This window comes from Wolffia australiana, chromosome 16 (genome assembly GCF_029677425.1).
Source record: "Wolffia australiana isolate 7733 chromosome 16, ASM2967742v1".
NCBI classification, from domain to species: Eukaryota; Viridiplantae; Streptophyta; class Magnoliopsida; order Alismatales; family Araceae; genus Wolffia; species Wolffia australiana.
Window position 1 is genome coordinate 13,478,798 of NC_135850.1, and position 16,203 is coordinate 13,495,000.

The 16,203-nt window shown below is 46.4% G+C and overlaps 3 protein-coding genes across 3 annotated transcripts; 2 read left to right on the plus strand and 1 right to left on the minus strand.

Annotated features, from left to right (window-relative positions):
- The first annotated feature begins 734 nt into the window (after positions 1 to 734).
- On the plus strand, positions 735 to 5,783 carry SS2 (starch synthase 2). Its single transcript, XM_078588621.1, has 9 exons — positions 735 to 892; positions 985 to 1,480; positions 2,856 to 3,288; positions 3,472 to 3,536; positions 3,616 to 3,693; positions 3,782 to 3,892; positions 4,209 to 4,253; positions 4,328 to 4,501; positions 4,602 to 5,783. The coding sequence occupies exons 2-9, from the start codon at positions 1,181 to 1,183 to the stop codon at positions 5,556 to 5,558; spliced, it is 2,163 nt and encodes a 720-aa protein (XP_078444747.1). The 5' UTR covers positions 735 to 892; positions 985 to 1,180; the 3' UTR covers positions 5,559 to 5,783.
- A 3,590-nt stretch (positions 5,784 to 9,373) lies between these two features.
- On the plus strand, positions 9,374 to 12,807 carry LOC144713892 (Pyridine nucleotide-disulfide oxidoreductase family protein). Its single transcript, XM_078588623.1, has 2 exons — positions 9,374 to 10,750; positions 12,148 to 12,807. Exons 1-2 carry the CDS (start codon positions 9,780 to 9,782, stop codon positions 12,578 to 12,580), a joined length of 1,404 nt encoding a protein of 467 aa, XP_078444749.1. The 5' UTR covers positions 9,374 to 9,779; the 3' UTR covers positions 12,581 to 12,807.
- Positions 12,808 to 13,162: 355 nt separating this feature from the next.
- On the minus strand, positions 13,163 to 15,813 carry GALT1 (galactosyltransferase1). Its single transcript, XM_078588622.1, has 6 exons — positions 15,051 to 15,813; positions 14,778 to 14,983; positions 14,347 to 14,628; positions 14,080 to 14,208; positions 13,832 to 14,011; positions 13,163 to 13,723 (listed from the first exon to the last, which is right to left on the minus strand). The coding sequence occupies exons 1-6, from the start codon at positions 15,811 to 15,813 to the stop codon at positions 13,403 to 13,405; spliced, it is 1,881 nt and encodes a 626-aa protein (XP_078444748.1). The 3' UTR covers positions 13,163 to 13,402.
- Positions 15,814 to 16,203: the final 390 nt, after the last annotated feature.

Consider the following 16,203-nt stretch of genomic DNA (forward strand, 5'->3'; position numbering starts at 1 on the left):
TTGTACAAGGGAGCAACGAGGAGGTCCAATGTTATGGAGGTTGTGTGGATACATTTGGAAACCAGAAAATTGGACAACAAAAAGAGACTCATCCAAGGAATCTATCAATATCAGACTTTATTACGACAAGGTGATACGATCATCTGTTGCTCGTTTTTAAATTCTGGATGTTTCATCTTTGATTTAATTCATTTCATTGCATTGAACTAAACTGTATTGTCAATCTAGCCTTAACAATCCAACAACCCATCCTCATCTTGGTTTGGAGAGGATGGTTTCTAAATAAAGTTGACAATATTTTTCTTTGCCATTTGTTTAGTCATTTCTAATAATCTCTAACCTAGGTTTTTGTTATATCCCTGACTCTCAACATTTTTGTATCTGAATATAGAGGGATCTATCGACAAACCTTAGGAATTGAGCATAAAATAAAGGTTATGTACGGGTCTAGAGAGAACAAGGAGATGGGTGGAGTATAAATGGGAGGGATTGATAACAGATAGAATAAAGAGTTATTATTTAATAATCCAAAATTTAACTAATTTTTGAATTTAGAATAAAAAAATCTTATGATGGGAATGGAACATGCTGTGACAAGTCACTTTCAATTTCTCACTTCCTAAAGCTCTGATATATCGGTTTCTAATTTAGATTGTAATAATGAAAACAAACCTTGAAAAAAATTATAAAATTTGCATTCACATAAAGATTACCACTCCCTCTTCAAAGACATGATAAGTCTCATACAGTCAGCTTCATTAGTACCAGAAGAAGCTCATCTTCTCTGGAGGGGGTGGGAAGAAGCCGACCGCCAAGAGCTCAAACCGACGGCAAGCTCTTCACCTTGTTCTAGCGACAGCCCTTAATCTCGAATTCTCTCCGCCATTACCAGGTAAACCCATCCTTTGGAATCTCTCCACTCTCCTGCGGTCTCTCTCTGCGCTCTCTCCGCCCGTCTCAGTCTCATCCTCAGCCATTGGACAGCTTCCTGCGCAGTGGGTCCGTGCCCACAAACCAGTGCAGGCCAAGCAGCGGACAAGAAAGGCCTCTCTCTGCGCTCGCTCCTCGTTCTCGCTTGTTCTTCACGGGGGTTGGTTTAAAGATCACCGTTTCTTCTTCTCCTCCCCCTTCTGCGACGACCCTTTTCGTTTTGGAGATCAAGCAGGAAGATTTGAAGAGAATGGCGACTCTGGGTCGAGCCGGGCCTCTTTCTTGCTTCCTCGAGAGGTCCGGCGAGAGAGCTCTTCTGGGGCTTGATCGGAGCCCTCTAATCCGCGAGATTTCCTTTCGGAGGGGGAGAAGGGGGGAAGAGGGTATGAAGGGGATGACGTGGGTTGAGCGGGGAACGGGAATGCGAACGTTGGCGATCGGCGAGAAGGACTCGGACGGCGGAGAGGAGGCTGCCGGCGATGATGCGCTGCGCGCCACCATTGAGAAGAGCAAGAAGGCGCTGGCCTCCCAGAAGAACCTCCTTCAAAAGGTTTCTTTCTTCTCTTGTTCTGCGCGTTTCTTGCTTGTTCTAGATTTGATTGTGATCTGTTCTCTTTGCTCTTAATTTTCGAGACAAAATGTTTGCTGTGATCTATCGAATTAATCTGCGCAAAATGTCTGCCAAAATTGACCCCATACTCTAATTTCTGGTCTCTGTCGTTGCGGGCATTCACCTCTGAATTCCTTCTTTCTTTTAACAGTTTGTGATTGAGATTTGTCTCGTTTGCAAGAAGTTAATTTGTCTTGTTTACAAACGAACTTTCGGGCGAAAGTGTGCGTTTTGATGGGCTTATATTCTAAAATATGATAACTTGGGGGACTCAAAATCGGGATCAGTGCTCAAATCCTTGACAAGATTATTGTAGCGTCATTTTCATATTGTTGAAAGTTATTCTGACCAAGTAATCGCGTGGTTTTTAGACGGATTGAACTCAAGAATTTTGTTAGACATTGTGAAGAACATCAATTGACGGATTCTCTTAGCTTTAGATTTTTGTGTGAAACTCTTCTGTATCCTCTTTTTGTGGACGAGAGACTGGAGCATGAATGTTTTTTGGAAACCGCTTGTTTGCATGATTCAACAATGGATGCCCCGCGTTTTAAATTTGAACTTCATAACCCTTGATTTAACCATGCAAAGCGTCTCTTTGTTCTTGTACTCAAGGACATATCAAAATCTTTGAACCTCAAGGTCCAAACTTTTTGTCTCATTACATGTATCAAAATATTAGTGGCGTGCGGCTGATATTTTCTCTGTCATTTACCTCTAGGCTATTTTTCCATTGAAATACATGCAGCCTTCTCCCAAGGATGGCTGTCAAGAAGTTGTTGAACTGGGTCAATTCGATAGATACTGATCTATATTGTCTTTCTATTGATCTCCCTCATCCCTGCCGAGACCTAGATAGATATTAACACCAATGTCTCTATCAGTTGATTCACACATGAGTTTGAGCCATTTTATGACTTCAGAATCATAGCTTTGGTCACGGAACTGAGAAGCCAACTATTGGGTAATGTTATCTGTCCTATTCAAAGTTCATGTTACTGTTTTTTTCTCAGTTGGGAGTTCAAATGATTCTTACGCAATCAGTGAAACCTTGACGCAGGAAGATACTAGAAGTACTGCTGTCATGTTTGTCCTTTTCAAGAATCAATCTCTCAACCCCCTTTCCTAAAAGGAACTTAAGGTTATTCGAAGCCAAAGGAGCTCATCTACCCTTTCATGGAGCCTGTCTTTAATGGAACCATTTCAGATTATTTTCTTTCTTTTTCTTGTCCTTGGCAAATGAATTTGGAGTTTTATCTCAGTTTGACAATATTTTGCATTATTTGCTTGCTAAATAGCCTTGAAACTCACCCAGATGGTCGAGAAGAGAAGAACTGTGCCTCCTAGCGAAAGCGATGTTGCCTCCTCCCAAGATCTATACGGAGCAGGAACGGGCAGGAGATGGAAGAGGAGCGAGACAAAAACATCCAAAGCACCCAAAGTTGAGGATAATCTCACTCAAAATGCCAAAGAAGATGCAACAGATGCTTCCATTGCAGAGTCCCTCGGCCTTTTAAGAGAAGCTGATTTGCAGGCTTCTAAACCTAATCCAATGCCAACTCCATCATCCCCAAAGTCAACCGATGTTTTGATTTCTCACACCAAGGCAGAGAAGTCTTCTCAGGATATAACTGAAGACCCTCTGTTGGAGAAGCAAGAAGAAGACACCCCGCCTCCCCCTCTGGCAGGAGAAAACGTCATGAACATCATCTTGGTTGCTGCGGAATGTGCTCCTTGGTCCAAAACTGGTATTTTCGTTCGTTTCAAAGACCATCTTCTACGACTTTATTTTAAAAAGATTTCTTCATCCTTTAGCGCCATCATTCCTCTGCAGGCGGTCTTGGAGATGTATTTCTTTTGTTTCAAACACCATGTTCTTCAACCTTTTGTTGATGTACGCTTTATCTTCTATCTCTATCATTCTTCTGTAGGCGGTCTTGGAGATGTGGCGGGGGCCTTGCCAAAGGCATTGGCAAAGCGAGGGCATAGAGTTATGGTACAAGTTCGTCCTCTTCTTACTTGATAATGCTGATTGTTCTTATTGTGTTCTTCATTATCTGTGATTGCATTGAGAGGTTGTGGTGCCACGATATGGGAACTACACTGAACCCCAAGAGATTGGAGTCCGCAAGTATTACAAAGTGGATGGCCAGGTAAAAACTAATTTACTAATGCTACAAGTGGGTTGTGTGCCTAGGATTTGTGCAGAACTAGAGAGATTGTGACTAAAATTCCGTGCAGGACATGGAGGTGACATTCTTCCACGCCTACATCGATAGAGTTGACTTTGTTTTCATCGACAGCCCCATCTTCCGCCACCGCGAGAATGCTATCTATGAAGGCAACCGTGTGGTGACCATCTCTCTCTCTCTCTCTCTCTTTTCTGTCTCTCCACACTCTCTTTCTCTTTATCTCTCTCCCTCTGCCTCTCTCTCTCTGTCTCTCTCCCTGTTGCTCCCTCTGTCTGTCTATCTCTCTCGCTTTCTCTCTTTCTCTCTCTCACTACCTCTCTCTCTCTCTCCATTTTTCTCTCTCCTGTCTCTCCATCTTTCTCTCTCTCCTGTTTCTCCTTCTGTCTGTTTTTCTGTCTCTCTCTCTCTCTTTCTCGCTCTTTCTCTCTCTCTCATGTGGGTCCCAGCTGATATGGTGGCCATGGAGCGTTGTGCAGGATGTATTGAAGCGGATGGTGCTGCTGTGCAAGGCGGCAGTGGAGGTAAGTGAAGACATAGACTTGACTTTTGCAAATTCCAAGTGGAGTACGATGGCTGACCTTGGGGATTGGAACAGGTGCCATGGCACGTACCATGCGGGGGTGTGTGCTATGGGGACGGGAACCTGGTGTTCATTGCCAACGACTGGCACACTGCACTGCTGCCCCTCTATCTCAAGGCCTACTTCCGTGATCACGGCCTCATGAAGTACGCCCGCTGCGTCCTTGTGGTTCACAACATCGCCCATCAGGTACCTTCCTTTCCCAACATAGATACATACCTTAGTTAGTGTCTTAGAGAGAGATATAAGGAGAGAGATGGACATGAATGTGGGGTGATGGGGATGGCAGGGCCGCGGGCCGATGGAGGACATTGGGGTGGTGGACGTGGCTGGGGAATATAGGGAGCTGCTCCAGATGCATGACCCGGTTGGCGGGGAACACCTGAACATCTTTGCGGCGGGCCTGCGGACGGCAGATCGAGTGGTGGCAGTGAGCCAGGGCTACGCCTGGGAGCTGCAGACCAGCGAGGGTGGCTGGGGTCTTCACTCTCTCTTTACCGACCATGCCTGGAAGCTCCGGGGCATCGTCAATGGTGTCGATCCTGCTGAATGGAACCCCGCCACTGACCTGCATCTCTCCTCCGACGGCTATGCAAACTACAATGCTGACACATTCAGGGAGGGCAAGGCCCAGTGCAAGGTTGCCCTTCAGCGAGAATTGGGTCTGCCTGAACGGCCTGAGGTGCCACTGGTGTGCTTCATTGGGCGGCTCGACTACCAGAAGGGCGTTGACCTCATTGGGGAGGCCATTCCCTGGATGGTGTCGCAGGACATGCAGCTAGTGTTGCTGGGCACGGGCCGGGCTGACCTGGAAGACTTGCTGCGGGGGTTTGAGGCCCACCACCGGGACAGGGTCCGCTCTTGGGTTGGGTTCTCGGTGCGGATGGCGCACCGTATCACTGCAGGTGCAGATGTGCTGCTGATGCCATCGCGGTTCGAGCCGTGTGGCCTGAACCAGCTCTACGCTATGGCCTACGGGACTGTGCCGGTGGTGCATGCTGTGGGCGGGCTCCGGGACACAGTGCAGCCCTTTAATCCGTATGGGGAGACTGGGCTAGGCTGGACCTTTGACCAGGCAGAGCCAGGGAGGCTAATCCATGCACTGGGTAACTGCTTCAACACCTTCTGGAACTACAAGCAAAGCTGGGAGGGCCTGCAGCGTCGGGGCATGGCACAGGACCTCAGCTGGGACCATGCAGCACAGCTCTATGAGGAAGTCATCGTCGCGGCCAAGTTTCAGTGGTGACCAGAATCTTCTTCTTGTTCTTCTCCCACTTTACTGCTTCTGACCTCACCAGTTCAATGCCTTTATTAGCATTGGGATGTAGGTACGCCTTGCTGTGTCTGTTTGGATGAGAGAGACAGGGACATGACTGGTGCTAAAAATGTTCCAAGATTATGGGTGTAGCTTCATCAGTCAGAGCTCCCTTACAAAATGAATAACTGCAATTATTCTAATATTTTCCTCTTCCTCAGGCTGCATTCAATCACTTCAACTGTACACAACATTGTTCACTGGGCTACTTTGACTGAATGCATCTAGTCAACACCTCACAGCTTGTGACCTTTAATAGAAAATTAGTAGGAAGCATTTTTGTCTGCATGTTTGTGCAATGTAGTGCATATGATGAATATGCGATCTGAGTACTCAAGTTAATATTAGTGTTTTAGATGCATTGAAGGCAAGGTCATCAAAAATTTGTTGCATCAGATTGAATGGCATTTAATGAATCTAATTTCAAACATCATATTATGGGTGCATTGAAAGTTAATATTTATTATATGCTCCATAATTATTGAATAACATTATTAAATCAATGTCTTGAAATTTTATTTATTTCTCAACAGCTGCATGTTCCCATTCTTTAAATAAATTTGACGACTTGTAATTTAATTCAATAATCAGACATAGGTTTAGAATTTCAAACAATTTTTTCACATGTGGCTGTTGGTGTAGCACTTCAAGGAAAGAAAATCACCATAAAAGTTTGGTTTCACTTGTTGGATGATTTACAGAAGCTTTTACTGGCTAGCTATCTGGGGTTCAATTTTTTGGCACAAGGGAATAATAGTAGCTGAATTGATAATCTATCCTTTCTACAATACAATACAATACAATACAGAAATGGGAGAAAATAATGCATGATTTTTGAAATACTTTAATAGAATGATTTTATTTTAAATGCATTTTACATTTGCATTGATTTTTTGTTTTATAATTTATAAAACCTTTGATAATTCATATATGGATTTATAACTGATGGTAATCTTTGATTTATTTCTTATTGTTATCCATTTATTATGTTTTTATAATTTTTAATGCCATAAAATTCGCTTTACATAATATTTGATGATATTTTAGCTTACCTTTATGTATTGCAGTTGCAAATGTTGGTTTTTCTCTCCCTCATTGTTGTATCCTTTTAAAGTAATTAAGACTAATTCAAAGGACACGAATGTGTGAGGGTTTTTGAAAAGGTAGTACATCAATTTTGAGAATTTTATCTTTTTCATTTTTAAATTCTTAATTCATTTAGTACTATTTTAAAATGACGCAAAGACAGAATTTATCATGGGGAACTTCAGCATTTCTAACAGTCAAGGATTCATTTGGATCAATTCGGAAAACACTTTCCCTAAAGAGTGCTCACCATCTCTCGTCATCATCTCCACACAAATAGTTAGGGGATCAACCATCCTCATGATATGAGCAAGAGTAGATAGTATTTTTTAAACCAGATGTTTTGATATCCTTCAGAAGTATCCTACATATAAGGATGTTTGGGATACATGTTTATAGAAAAGTAATCATTCTACTATGATCTGATCATAAATTAATTATAATAGCAATATATTGGATATTAATGAATATTATTTTATTTAATGAATTATGAAAATGTGCGATCAACTTGTAAGAAATATATAATTACATCGTATGCTTCTAAGAAAAATCAGTATTTCACTTACCTGTATGCTAATAAGATACTGATCATCGTTGATATTTTCAATAACTTATGAGAAATTTCATTGTGTATGCCTTGTGAAAACAGTAGGCAATAACCATATTTCCCTTCAAACTTATAAGCATTTCGGAAATAAATATTTCTTTTAATTTGCGTCACTTTCAGATCACTCCACATAGTAATTAAAACAAGATGCAACTTTAGGATATCGTGAAATATCCAAATGGAAAAAATTCTATTTTTCTTTACTTTTGATGGCCGATTTCTGATGATGATACATTAAAGCCCAAGAGTCTCGTTTCAGCACTATTATTAGAACTATAGAGCAGGGACGCGGCCTGGATGGTTTTTTCATCCCAAGACAAAACAAATCATCCCATCCGCGAGGTTGGACAAAAATTGGGATGGAAATTCATCTCGAGACCTCCAGGCGGGACAGTTTTCATCCACTTGAACAAAAAAACTGTCCCATCCAGAGGTCTTGGACAAAAAAAAGCCAGTCATCTACTGTATGAGCCAGGTAGATAACTTGCAAAAGAAGTATTTAGGTAGCCTCAATGCGAAGCAATTCGATGGGTATGCGGAAGAATAGAAACACCTACTTGAGGGTGAAATAACGGGAGGGGGGTGTGAATTAGTTCTTTCTGCCTTTTATTAATTTTATCTAGTTCCTTTTTATGTTTTTGTTATTTATTAACTCAATTCCTCACACACAGCAGACTTTTTTTGTCCCAGGATGAAAAAATCGTCGCGTCTTCAAGGTTGGACGAAAATTCTTCCCAAGACTTCCGGACGGGACAGTTTCCGTCCACTTGGACAAAAAATTTGTCCCGTCCGGAGCTCTCGGACGAAAAAAACTGTCCTATCCACATATCTACACTGATTCTGGACGTCGGAGGGGACGATCTTCATCCTGTCCCGTCCATCGTCCACATCCCGAACGACCCGGATCTATAATTAGAACCCAAGTATCTTAAACTTACTAATACATATGATGAAGCAAAAATTTCTAAGATCACATTTTGTAGCAAGGATTGACCAGGATCTGATTGTAGTAGATTTCTAGACCTCCAACTAAGTTCAATAATATATTCCTGGTTACACCTCCGTAGAGATTAGTTTTGTAGTGTGCATCACAAGATGTTGGTACAAGATGGCGAGACAAGATTAACAACAATCTGATCATTGAAATATCAGTAACACATACAAGGCTTCTTTATTCTCAAAATGCTAGAGAAGAAAGAGAACTAAAGTGTTTTACCTTTTTCAAAATTATTTAAAATGATCTCATCAAATATGTGTATTAATACCCACATTAATGAGTTAATTTTTCAAAAAAGTTGAGACTGAATGAGTGGGCATTCTGTGGTTTTCTTTCCATATTTTCCAACTGGATATTCATTTTTTATGAATTAACTTGTATTTGTATTTGTGAATTATCAACTAGATTAAGCTAAATCAAGTGTTGTTTAGGTTTGACATGGGTCGAGATATAACAAGATATAATAACTTACAAATGAATTAAAGGACAAATAAATCAAGGGATAGGTGGACACATGTAGGACAAAATATCTAATTATTGCGGGTGGACTCTTGAATCAATGAGGAGAAGGGCATACATGTACATGTGGTATGTTTTTTGAGGTCCAATCAATCAACCAAGATCTTTATCAATGTTTAGCTTCTGAAATATCAATGAAAACATACTTTAAAAAACCAACTAAAAATATTTAAGCTCAATCTTGTTAATTTTATCTGACATAAATTCTGGGGAATCCTCAAAATGGGAAAAACCAGGGAATGCTCACAAAAAGAACAAATATCTTATTTTTGTCGTCGATACCATGCTATAATTCTCTATTATATGACAGAATATACATTATAACTAATAAGAAGTGGAATAATAGAAGAAAGTAACTCAGAATTGCCTAGTTTTATCATCCGAGGACATTTTATCGAGGCTTCCACCGCTGCATTAAGTAGTATTTATGAAGATCTACAAAGGTAAGGAACTCTGCCATGGAAGAGAAGGTAATCAAAGGGAAACAACGACCCCTTTAATCCAAGTTCATCTTATTGGCCTATAACCGAAGCAGTATCTATCTCTCTTCTCACGTTTGCAGAGGACCCAGGCTCAAAGAAATCTCGGAGAAACAGGCCCCGCCTGGCCAACCACTGTCCACGCGTCGCGCAGCTTGTGGCCGCCGAAGCTCATCCACACGCGTCGATGGAGCAGCGTCGTGTCGAAACCTCGGCCACCCGAAAGAGAAGCACCGAAACTCCACCGAAACGGGTCTCTGGGAAGATCCCGCGAGGAAAATCTCCGCCCCCATTATCCTGAACTCATCCCCGCCGTCCCCGCCTTCCCATCCGACGGCGGACCGCGGCCGAAAATCCCAGACACCCCCCCTATCCAAACTGCAGTACTAGACCCACCCGCTCTCTTCCCCTCGGAGCTGCGACGAGAGATCGAGAAAGGCGCCATCTTTGAGAGGAGAGCGACCATGGAAGCCGCCATGTCCGCGAAGCCGAGCCACGTCCCCCTCCCCTCCTTCTCGGGTCTCCGCCAGTCGGCCAAGGCGGAGCCTTTCCGGGTGCTGCGGCTCGCCCCGCGGCGCGCGCCGGCGGCGGTGCGCGCCTCCGCCGGGGGCAACACGAAGCTGCCGGCGGGACGGCGCCTGCGCGTGGCGGTCATCGGCGGCGGGCCGGCCGGCGGGTGCGCGGCGGAGACGCTGGCCAAGGGCGGGGTGGAGACGGTGCTCATCGAGCGGAAGATGGACAACTGCAAGCCCTGCGGGGGGGCCATTCCGCTGTGCATGGTGGACGAGTTCGACCTGCCGCAGGACATCATCGACCGGCGGGTCCGGAAGATGAAGATGATATCGCCCTCCAACGTGTCGGTGGACATCGGGCGGACGCTGAAGCCGGACGAGTACATCGGCATGCTGAGGCGGGAGGTGCTGGACAGCTACCTGCGCGAGCGCGCGGAGAAGAACGGCGCCAGCGTGATCAACGGGCTGTTCCTGCGCATGGACCGGCCGACCGGGCCGGGGGAGCGGTACCGGATCCACTACACGCGCTACGACGGGCGCGTGACGGGCGAGCCGGCGACGCTGGAGGTGGATGCGGTGATAGGGGCGGACGGGGCGAACTCGAGGGTGGCCAAGGCGATAGGCGCGGGGAACTACGAGTACGCGATCGCGTTCCAGGAGAGGATGAAGATTCCGGAAGAGAAGATGGCCTACTACGAGGAGCGCGCCGAGATGTACGTCGGGTTCGACGTGTCGCCCGACTTCTACGCGTGGGTGTTCCCCAAGTGCGATCACGTCGCCGTGGGGACGGGGACGGTGACCCACAAGGGGGATATCAAGCTCCTCCAGGACGCCACTCGCCGCCGCGCCGGCGCCAAGATCGACGGCGCCGTCACCTTCCGCGTCGAGGCCCATCCCATCCCCGAGCACCCCCGCCCCCGCAGGTAACCAACAACCCCCTCCCCTCTCTCTCTCTCTCTCTCTCTGCCTATCTATCTATCCCTCTGCCTAAGTGCCTATCTGTCTATCCCTCTGCCTATCTATCTATTACTCTTCCTAAGTGCCTATCTGTCTATCCCTCTGCCTATCTATCTATTACTCTGCCTATCTATCTATCTATCTATCTCTCTGGCTATTTATCTATCTATCTCTCTGCCTATCTATCTATCCCTCTGCCTCTCTATCTTTCTCTCTGCCTATCTCTCTGTCTATCTATCTATCTATCGCTCTGTCTATCTATCTATCGATCTTTCTTTCTTTCTTTCTAATCTATCTATCCATCCATCTATATCCATCTATATCTATCTATATATATTATCAATTAATATATTTTTCTCTTTCAATAACTGTCTCGCTCTATTTATCACTATTGACTTATTAAAGAATCTCTTTATCTCTTTGCATGTGGTTATCGCTATATATATCCCTCTCTTTCTTTATCTATCTAAGTATATATTTATATTTCACCATCTACTTTCTCTGTCTCTATCTATCTTAGCATGTATTTATATTCTCTTATATCTACTTACATAACTGTCACTCGTAAATTAATCTGTAGAGCTATCTCCATCGGTATCTGTCTCTCTGTCTCTGCCTACCTATCTCTACCTCTATCTGTATCTATCTCTCTCTCTCTATCTATTGATCTAGCTCTCTATCCATCAATCTATCGATCTCTCTCTATCTATCAATCGATCTCTTTATGAATCGATTTCCCTATCCTTCTACTCATCTATCTATGGATCAATCTCTCTGTCCATCCATTCGATATCTTTCTCTCTCTATCACGATCTATCTCTTCATCTCTATTTTATCTGTTATCTCTATCTCCTAAAAGGATCTCTCTTTGTATAAATCCCTCTATCTATTTCTACTTCCTATCTCTCTTCATGCATATCTATCTCTATGTTATTTACCTACATATCTTTCTCTACATATCTGTCTAGCTATCTCTATCCATCTATCTCCACCTCTATATGCATCTCCGTTATCTCTATCTCTACCTCTATCTGCCTCTCTGTCTATCGCTATATCTACCTCTACCTGCCTCTCTATCTTTATCTCTACCTCTATCTGTCTACCTGTATCGATCTATCTCTCTCCCTCTCTCTACACTTATCGCTCTATCTACTCTCAATTCCTATCAATCTGTCAATTTCTCTATGGAACGATCTCTCCATCTCTCTATTCAATGGCCCCATCTATCTCTCTATCTACCTACCTATCTAATCTACCTGTCAGTCTCTCGTTTTCTTTCCTTCTTTCCCCGAGGAAGAAGAGAAAGAAAGAAAAGGGAGAAGAGAGAAGAATGTGGCGATGACGAAGGTGGTGGTGGTGGCAGGGCGGTGGACGAAGTGGCGCTGGTGGGCGACGCGGCGGGGTACGTGACCAAGTGCTCGGGCGAGGGCATCTACTTCGCCGCGAAGAGCGGGCGGATGTGCGCAGAGGAGATCGTGCGAGGGTCGGAGAACGGGACGAAGACGATAACGGAGGCGGACCTCCGTCGGTACTTGGCCAAGTTCGACAAGCTCTACTGGCCGACGTACAAGGTCCTCGACATCCTGCAGAAGGTCTTCTACCGCTCCAACCCCGCCAAGGAGGCCTTCGTCGAGATGTGCGCCGACGACTACGTCCAGAAGATGACCTTCGACAGCTATCTCTACAAGCGCGTCAACCCCGGCACCCCCCTCGAGGACCTCAAGCTCGCCGTCAAGACCATCGGCTGCCTCGTCCGCGCCAACGCCCTCCGCAACGAGATGGCCAAGCTCTCCTAACTCTTTCCATCTCTCTCTCTCCCTGTCTTCCTAAATCTATCTAAAACTATCTATCTATCTATAAGCTCCCGTCTTTTCCCTCTCTCCCCTCCGTTGTAGAGCTCTCGTTTAGCACTGGACGGCAGATACCCTTCTGTCCTTCTGTCCCTCTCTCCAATTTCTATGCATTCACAACTTGCATGAAGCTTTTTCATGGATAAATGGACGACGCTTTTGAGTCTGAATAATGTATCTACCATCTACTGGAATGGGACCAGACTGAAAGAACTTATTGACGCAGCGATCTTCAGCAAGAACAAGAATGAAGATAGAAGAGGAGAGGGAGAGTCACACACCAAGATAGGCGGTTAATATGGACGTTGGTCTGGAATTATAGTACTCAATAGTTGTGTAAAATAGAAAGTATTTAACCGTTTTAATCTTAGCGGTTCTTTCCAATTATGACGGCTAGATTGGATTGAATCCTAACCGTTGATTTGTTGCCTATCTATGGCTTAATCCTGACCCTCTATCTTTGATCCCATTTATGTTTGAACTTAGAGTGTAGGCTGTCATGTTTTTACTAGTTGCTGACACACTATGGTGATCCTGTTCCTTTTTTATTCATCTATAATGGATTAGAAGTCGCACAGCGTTAAATACCCCCGACCCAGGCTACACTTTGTAGAAAGCCATACTGTATACTTATTCTTCAGATTTTGATGTACTTTGATGTCACATAGTTGAATCTTTTCGCCAGGTGAATTCAACGATGCCAAAGATCTTGCTCTTGATTTTCACAAAACTTGTCAACTTCCCGCATTCTTCCTCTGAGAACTGGGCTCATCTTTTGGCACAGCACGTCGGAATATGAGTCTCATTCAAGGTCCGCCAGAGGCAGAGCATGTCCCTTGGGCCCTGGTAATGGGCCACCACATACCCCGCCTCGCACCCTTCTACGTTTATCCTCTCCTCGTTCACATACTGCACTGTCACCCCTTCCTTGGCCATCTCGGCCACCCATATCCCCATCGATACATCCTCCAGCTTGAACATCTTCCGGCGGCCACTCCGGTGCCAACGACGAACAAATTGGGCCACATCGCCGGAGACCACGTACCCTGGCCCATGAGCCCACGGCGGGTACTTCTCCTCCGGCCATTCCTTCATAGCATAGAGAGACCGAGTTAGGAAGACGAGCACTCGTGGCGAGGCGGTAGTTGTCAACGCAAGTTGTTCAAAGGCGCGAGTTTACGAGCGGGTTCTACTCACCTCCTGGGTTATGTACCATTTGCTGTCTGGATCCCTGTGAGGCTCGGAATCAACTTTGACCCGGCCGTAGAGCAGCCCCTGGGTGACGTTGAACCGGGTCAACGTGTCGAGGATCTCATCCACCCGGACGAATGAGTCATCGTCCGTCTTCATCACGAAGTCTGCGACGACTACCTCCGTCTGGCCATTGAACAAAAGTTAGGTCAGCCCGTTGACTGTGCTACAGTCATCCAAGAAAAGAAGTCAACCCCATAGATGCAGATGGCAATGGTCTTCAAGGAGATGAGCGAGTAGTAATCCACAAAGGGCAGCAGCTGCAAGTCCCCATACGACCGGGCCTCGTTCCATAGCTCTTCGTTCACCAGCCTGTTCTTGTGCTGACCATGGAGAGAACAAGAAGAAGAAGAAGAAGAAGAATATGAAGAAACTTGAAGAGACTTGAAGGAATTCGAAGAAAATTGAAGAGAATTGAAGAAACTAGAAGACGCTAGAAGAAACTTGAAGAGGGGTCAGACCAGGCCAACGAAGAACCGCACAGCGACCCGTCCAGATCGGACGAGGTCATACTGCATCCAGGACCGTCGGATCGCCATCCTGCGCTTGAAGTTGTTCGCTGCAGAGACGACGCCGACGAAGAGGGCCAGCGGCTGGCGCGGCGGCAGGACTGGCGACTGGAGCGAAGCCAAGTCCACCACATGCTCGAAATCCTCCGACGTGGGGAGCCCCCCCACCAGAACTGAAATTGGTCTGAATTCCCCAGAAATCCGCACTGCGTTGACCAACCATGGCTCTAATCGCTGACCCAGATCAGAAAAAGTCAACCCACCATGGACTCAAACAAGGAGAGTTCAGCACTCGTCAAAAGAAAATTTTCTCAAATTATTGACGATGGTGAAGAAGAAGAAGACGATGACGCTCAAACCAGAAGCAGAACGCAGAACAGTACCTCGCGGTAAGCAAAGGACGAGACGTGTTTTCCGTCAACGGCCATCTGAAATCCCTCCGCCCCAACTCTCAGCGTGGTGACAGCGAGTCGCCTCAGACGGAACGGGAAGAAAGGAACCTGCTTTGAAGAACCAGAGGCCACTCTCGGCGTCGCCATGGCCGTCTCTTCCTTGCCCACCATCCCGCTGCACTTATCCAAGCCGTCCACTACGCCAAGACGAAAACTTCACTAAACATCACCAATTTGGACGACGAACGACGGTAAAGGACGCACCTTTCTCGCCTTCAGAGAGCGGGTTTGGGCAGCGCTCCTCGTCGCCCCAGTCGTCGGCCTGCGTCCAAGTGTTCTGCACGATGACGGGTTCCTCGGTGTGCTTGTCGCCCATCAACCGAACGTCGACGTGGAGGACGATAGGCGGGTCGGGGTCGCCGGGCAGCGCGGCCCCGACCAACTCGATCTTGAACTCGCCGAGCAGCCCGACCGGCGTCCCGATGACGGTGACGGACGAGCCCTGCACCAGCCCGCAGGGAATCTTCATCTTGAACGAGCTCGACCCGTTGACGGCGGCCGCGTCCATCTTCCTTATCGAGTACGGGCACTGGTTTTCCTTAGTCTTCGGAGTTCCGTTCTCCCTCTCCTTCTCCTTCTCCTTCTCCTTCTCCTTCTCTGCGAAGATCTCCCGCGCGAGTTCTGCCCACGCGAAGACGGCTTCGTTCACCGCTTCCGCGCCGTTGGGCAGGCCGGGGGCAGATCGGAAGACTAAGTCCCTGAAGCGATTCCACGTCTCCAGCGAGCGGGACTCGCTGGAGGAGAAATTCCGCTTCGAGAAGAGCGCGGAGACGATCTCCTGGGTAGGAATCAGCGGCTTGGCCGGCGGCGCTTCATGGGTCTCTCTACTTCGGCCAAGTGGGTCTAACCTGTTGCGGAGAAGAGCCGGGGAGATCGATCTCTGCGCCCAGAAACTCAGAGAGACGTAGCAGGGGATGAGGACGACGAGAAGGCAAGCCATCCCCGTGATCATCAGACATCTCCTCATCCTCGAGCATCAGAAGGGAAGTCTGGTTAGAGCAGGATGCGGCGATGGAGGGCCTTGTACGCGCCGGATCCCCCCGCGATCTAGCGCCATCGCAGTTATCGCAGCGAGCTGGAATAAGTCGACCCTCAAGATGGGTATCCTTGACTTCACTGAAAATTAGACGTAGATCAGAGATACCGGAAGCTCACAAAAGCCCACGACGAGCGGAGATAGAGATAGAGAGAGATGGGTATTGACTATTGGGAGGAATCGATAGAGGAAGAAACACGCTTAACGCCCACTGTTCTGCGACGAGGGGGAGTGGGCGCTGCGGTTATCGTTTCGGTTAACGCCCGCCAAAGGCAACCATGGTCTGCTACCAGAGAGGACCATAGTTGAGGATCGGACTGA

Bases quoted from the DNA above. Each gene is read 5' to 3' on its own strand.
- SS2 (XM_078588621.1), top strand. From the start codon at position 1,181: ATGGCGACTCTGGGTCGAGCCGGGCCTCTTTCTTGCTTCCTCGAGAGG. The intron at 3,893-4,208 runs GTGACCATCTCT...AGCGTTGTGCAG, and splicing joins TCTATGAAGGCAACCGTGTG to GATGTATTGAAGCGGATGGT. The intron at 4,254-4,327 runs GTAAGTGAAGAC...GGATTGGAACAG, and splicing joins TGTGCAAGGCGGCAGTGGAG to GTGCCATGGCACGTACCATG.
- LOC144713892 (XM_078588623.1), top strand. From the start codon at position 9,780: ATGGAAGCCGCCATGTCCGCGAAGCCGAGCCACGTCCCCCTCCCCTCC. The intron at 10,751-12,147 runs GTAACCAACAAC...TGGTGGTGGCAG, and splicing joins GAGCACCCCCGCCCCCGCAG to GGCGGTGGACGAAGTGGCGC.
- GALT1 (XM_078588622.1), bottom strand. From the start codon at position 15,813: ATGAGGAGATGTCTGATGATCACGGGGATGGCTTGCCTTCTCGTCGTC. The intron at 14,209-14,346 runs GTCTGACCCCTC...CTCCATGGTCAG, and splicing joins TGCGGTTCTTCGTTGGCCTG to CACAAGAACAGGCTGGTGAA. The intron at 14,012-14,079 runs GTTGACTTCTTT...TTCAATGGCCAG, and splicing joins TTGCCATCTGCATCTATGGG to ACGGAGGTAGTCGTCGCAGA.